We start from the raw sequence: 5,444 nt of genomic DNA, 5'->3' as shown, positions 1-5,444 counted from the left end.
GAGCAAATTGGGAGCACAGGGGGAGAGGGGAGGAAAGTAGTAAAGAGAAATGGAGAAGAGGAGGGGGGGGAGAACAGGAGGGATCAGGAAGACTGAGACAGGGGAGGAATAGAGGAGAGAAACAAAAGAGATAACTTAATAGAGGGAGCCATTATAGGTTAAAAGAGAAATCTGGCACTAGGGAAAAGTTCAAAGATCCACAAGTATGACCCCAACTAAGAATCTGGGTAGTAGTGGAGAGGCTGCTTTTGATGCTCTTCCCCTATAACGAGATTGATGACTACCTTAATGGCCATCCTAGAGCCTTCATCCAGTAACTGATGGACGCAGAAGAAGGCACCCACAGCTAAACACTGAGCCAAACTCCGGGAATCCAGATGTAGAGAGGGAGGAGTGATGAGCAAAGGGGTCAAGGCAGGCTGGGAATACCCACAGAAACAGCTGACCTGAACAAGGGGGAGCTCATGGTCCCCTGACTGTCAGCTGAGAAACCAGCATGGCACTGAACCATGTCCCCTGAACATGGGTATCAGGAGGCCTGGGCAGTCTATGGGGCCACTGGTAGTGGAACAGTATTTATCCCTAGTGTACCAATGGACTTTGGGAGCCCATTCCCTATAGAGAGATACTCTGTCAGCCTAGACCCAAGGGTGAGGGCCTAGGCCCTTCCCCAAATGATGTAACAGACTTTGATGATCCCCCAGTGGAAGGCCTCACCTCCCTGGGGAACAGAAGGGAGACGGGACGGTGGGGTTGGTGTGGACCATGGGAGGAGGGAGGGAGAGGGAACTGGGATTGCTATTTAATATAAGATTGTTTCTTACGTAAATTTAAAAAATCCAGAGGAAAAAAAGAAATCCAAGTCTGTCAGTTTATTAGTAATTAAACATTGGAGTTTATTTGGTTTTCTCTAGTTTTCCAAATAGCTGCCCCCTTTCTGTCCAGGGTCCCATGCAAAGCACCACACTGCATACTGATCTATCACATTTCTCTGCATTCCCTGCAGCTGTGACAACATGCTTCTTTCTTCTCTTGATTTCATAAGATCATGAGAGTTTTGAGGAGGATTGGTCAGGTATTTTGTAGAATATTCCTGTTGTTTTCACATCATTAGATTGGGGTGCTAAGCTTGAAACATGTTCTAGGGATAAGAAAGTCTTTTCTTTTTTACTTCAAAAGCTATTGTAGATGTTTATTTGATACTAGAAATGTGGTCAGCTATCATAAAGTATTTCTCTTCATCACAAAATAGTAAGGATTTAAACAATCCAAGGAGAAAATAATCTAGAAACTTAAAAAAAATTTTGACCTGGGCACCAATTCTTCTAAAAACGGTCTCCAGAATCTTGAGTAGAATTGTCATACTCAGTAATGAAACGTTTGAGTTCTTCAACACATCGTTCACCCATTTCTTGTAAATTCTGCCTCAATGCAAACTGTATCGATTTTTCTAATGAAGGTTCTTTGTCAACTAGCATTTTCACTACCATGCCAAAAGTTTCAAAGTCTTGTCGGTAAGCCTGCTGAATCTCTTTGGTTTTTGATGCAATGGCTTTAGAGCGACTGCTAAGCTGGCTGTCTTTACACAATTCTGTGCCATCTGTTGTGTTCGACTCGGGTTCTTCTGTCTGGTCAATAAATACGGGTCCAGTGGATCCCGTCTCAAACTCAGAACTATCAATCGAGGTGTTTTCATCGGCCTTCTCTGGCTTTCCCTTATCCCACTTGCTTGCATCCTCAGCCAGTTCCTTCTCAGTTAGCCAGCTGGGTTGGTCTAATACCTTGGATGAAGAAACTTCTGAAGACCTTGAGGGTGAAGTATCTCCTGATGTTTTTGAAGACTGAATGGACTTCTCTTTACTTGTGTACTGAGACTGATGGAAGGAGCTTGTCTTGCTTCCTTCTGGAGAGTAACTTCTACTGCTGAGACTGGAGCCAGATCTCCTGTGTGGGGCATCCTTCTGGCCTACAGGTGACTCTCTGAAGAAAGGAGCATCCCTTTTATGGGGAGACCGATCTCTTGAATATTGGGAAGAGTAGAAACTTTTCCTTCTAAAGGCATCTCTCATGTTCCTGTATTCAGACTTTTGCCTTGTAAAATGATGACCTCTTGACCGTCTGTAACCAGAATCATCTCCTTTGTGAGGTGAGCCCCTTCTTGGATCATGAGAAAAACGGTGGCCCTTGTCACATTCTCCATAATCAACACGACTGTAGCCTTCTTCATCATGTCTGGCTAGCTTAGGTGGTCTCATGTCTAGCACAGGTGGGCTCTTGTCTCGCACAGGTGGTCTCTTGTCTCTCAAAGGCGCTGTCTTGTCTAGTTCAGGTGCTCTCATGTCTCGTACAGGCCATCTCTTGTCTTGCACAGGTGGTCTCTTGTCTAGCTCAGGAGATCTCATGTCGTGCACAGGTGATCTCATGTCTCGCACAGACGGTCTCATGTCTCGCACAGGCTGTCTCTTGTCTCGCACAGGCGGTCTCTTGTCTCGCACAGGTGATCGCATGTCTCGCACAGATGGTCTCATGTCTCGCACAGGTGATCTCATGTCTCGCATAGGCGGTCTCATGTCTCGCTCAGGCGATCTCATGTCTCGCACAGGTGGTCTAATGTCTCGCACAGGAGATCTCATGTCTCGCTCAGGCAGTCTCATGTCTCGCAGAGGAGGTCTCATGTCTCGCACAGGTGATCTCATGTCTCGCACAGGCGGTCTCATGTCTCGCACAGGTGATCTCATGTCTCGCTCATGCGGTCTCATGTCTCGCTCAGGCGATCTCATGTCTCGCACAGGTGGTCTCATGTCTCGCACAGGCGATCTCATGTCTCGCACAGGTGATCTCATGTCTCGCTCAGGCAGTCTCATTTCTCGCAGAGGAGGTCTCATGTCTCGCACAGGTGATCTCATGTCTCGCACAGGCGATCTCATGTCTCGCAGAGGAGGTCTCATGTCTCGCACAGGTGATCTCATGTCTCGCACAGGTGATCGCATGTCTCGCACAGGTGGTCTCATGTCTCGCACAGGCGGTCTCATGTCTCGCACAGGTGATCTCATGTCTCGCAGAGGAGGTCTCATGTCTCGCACAGGCGATCTCATGTCTCGCTCAGGCGGTCTCATGTCTCGCACAGGCGGTCTCATGTCTCGCACAGGCGATCTTATGTCTCGCACAGGCGATCTCATGTCTCGCACAGGTGATCTCATGTCTCGCATAGGCGATCTCATGTCTCGCACAGGCCGTCTCATGTCTCGCACAGGCGGTCTCATGTCTCGCACAGGTGATCTCATGTTTCGCTCAGGCGATCTCATGTCTCGCACAGGTGATCTCATGTCTCGCATAGGTGGTCTCATGTCTCGCTCAGGCGGTCTCATGTCTCGCACTGGCGGTCTAATGTCTCGCTCAGGCGATCTCATGTCTCGCACAGGTGGTCTCATGTCTCGCTCAGGCGGTCTCATGTCTCGCACTGGCGGTCTAATGTCTCGCTCAGGCGATCTCATGTCTCGCACAGGTGGTCTAATGTCTCGCTCAGGCGATCTCATGTCTCGCACAGGTGGTCTAATGTCTCGCTCAGGCGGTCTCATGTCTCGCTCATGCGGTCTCATGTCTCGCTCAGGCGATCTCATGTCTCGCACAGGTGGTCTCATGTCTCGCTCAGGCGGTCTCTTGTCTCGCACAGGTGGTCTTATGTCTCGCAGAAATGGTCTCATGTCTCGCCCAGGCGGTCTCTTGTCTCGTAGAGGTGGTCTCTTGTCTCTTATAGGCGATTTCTTATATCGCAGAGGTGATCTCTTGTCTAGAACAGGCGCTCTCTTGTCTAGCACAGGCGCTCTCTTGTCTCGCAGAGGTGGTCTCTTTGGCACATCATTAGCTACTCTATGGTAGCCATCACTGACATGGCTCCAAGAGGGAGATCGTTCTCTTGGAAGACGTTTATAGTCATATCGTCCCTTAGACCACATCTCATCTCTAGTGGAGCCGCTATGTTCTGCTGCTGCCTCTGAATCTCAGGAAGGCTGACGTCTGCCCTCCAGAGCCTTTCTTATTACATCATAAAGGGATGCATGCTATGCAAATCACTTGTCAATTATGACATTTTCATGTGTTTCAACACTTCTGAATTCATACTGACTCTAATTCAAAATGGAGGGAAAGAGATGCTTTATATTGCTTCACTAAAACATAAGCTTTAAAATCCTTCTAACATTTACTCATGCTGTTTTAATCTATCCTAATATATGACTGTCTGACAGCCTGAAATTTACCCACTCTTCTTTGATGAAGGAATGAACTTGCTCTTTATCTGACTCTACTCTCATCTATACCATGGATCAGGGGACCTACGTGGGTAAAGCAATTGTAAACTGCTAAGATGCTGACCATTTGATTGTTCAGGAACCATTTGCAGATTAGCTATATAAACAGTTCTCTAAACATAACTCTAGAGAGCTCAGCAAGTAAAAGCCCTCCCCCCAATCCTCACAACCTGAGTTTGATCCCCAGGAGCCACATGGTGGAAGGAGAGTAGCTACTCTTACAAGTTATCTTCTGACCTCCACATGAATGCAATGACACACATGCCCAAGTACATACATGCAAGCACAATAAGTAAATGTTAATATTTATAACACTGGAGACTTGAGCTTGGTAGTTCATTCCTGTAATCACAGCATTATTGAGGCTAAAGCAGGAGGATAGTGAACTCAAGGACAAGCTAAGCTAAGCTGGAATTCTTCCCTATCCCCTGTCCCACAAATATGTCTCTGAAGAACTGTGGTATGTTTCTAGATGTTCATATTTCTAAAACACCATTCTAAGACTTTATTTGGTTTTATATTCAACTCTGATGTTTTAAACACTGATAACAATGTGAGAACCTAGTAATAGGAGTCAGGTTTTACAGATCTTGGGGAATGGGAGTGTGTTTTAAAATTACCATTAGAAAATTATTCCTTTCTCTTATTGTTTGAAGATTTTCCCGCTGGCATCATTTGCCATCTTATTTTTTAAAAAGCTATCAATCTCAACATCATCTTGAAACACCTGCCTGGTTGAATGGAAAGAGGCAACCATTTAAGACTTGTGACTTCACTTTGTGGGTAGTTTGAAGAATTTTTGTGCTTTGCTTGCAGGAGAGACTTTTTATTCTTTTTTATTTGAATTACAAACGAGATTGAATTACATGAGGATCCCAGTTCCCTTCTCCCTCCTTCCTCCCCTACCACTCCCCGCACCAGAAACCCTACCTATCACATATCTTTCTTATAATCTACACCTGACTCAACCTTTCTGCTCCCTCATGACCATTGCAGCCTTCCTTTTCTTCCTTTCTCATTCTCATAGCTCCCTCCACCCTCTTCCCATGTTCTCAATCTCCTCAGAGGATGGTGACCCTTTCCCCTTCTCCAGGAGACAAAGTTTATCGCTTTTAGGGTCTCCTTATTTACTAG

At 46.4% G+C, this 5,444-nt stretch overlaps 1 protein-coding gene across 5 annotated transcripts; it reads right to left on the bottom strand.

The window, feature by feature from the left end:
* Positions 1 to 1,325: 1,325 nt before the first annotated feature.
* LOC100769134 (periphilin-1) lies at positions 1,326 to 4,029 on the bottom strand. 5 transcript variants are annotated; one of them, XM_027432821.2, is made up of 3 exons: positions 3,887 to 4,029; positions 1,782 to 2,137; positions 1,326 to 1,661 (listed from the first exon to the last, which is right to left on the bottom strand). In XM_027432821.2, exons 1-3 carry the CDS (start codon positions 3,954 to 3,956, stop codon positions 1,326 to 1,328), a joined length of 762 nt encoding a protein of 253 aa, XP_027288622.1. In that variant the 5' UTR covers positions 3,957 to 4,029. The 5 variants fall into 5 exon arrangements, with proteins under 5 accessions (XP_027288622.1, XP_027288620.1, XP_027288619.1 ...); XM_027432819.2 differs by having other exon boundaries at positions 1,326 to 2,232; positions 3,817 to 4,029; XM_027432818.2 differs by having other exon boundaries at positions 1,326 to 2,273; positions 3,819 to 4,029.
* Between the last annotated feature and the right edge of the window lie 1,415 nt (positions 4,030 to 5,444).

Source organism: Cricetulus griseus, chromosome X (genome assembly GCF_003668045.3).
Source record: "Cricetulus griseus strain 17A/GY chromosome X, alternate assembly CriGri-PICRH-1.0, whole genome shotgun sequence".
Lineage (NCBI taxonomy): Eukaryota > Metazoa > Chordata > Mammalia > Rodentia > Cricetidae > Cricetulus > Cricetulus griseus.
This window is presented reverse-complemented; position numbering and strand designations above follow the sequence as displayed.

What these genes read in the sequence shown, in the direction of transcription:
- LOC100769134 (XM_027432817.2), bottom strand. Translation starts at nt 2,570, where the DNA reads ATGAGACCGCCTATGCGAGACATGAGATCACCTGTGCGAGACATGAGA.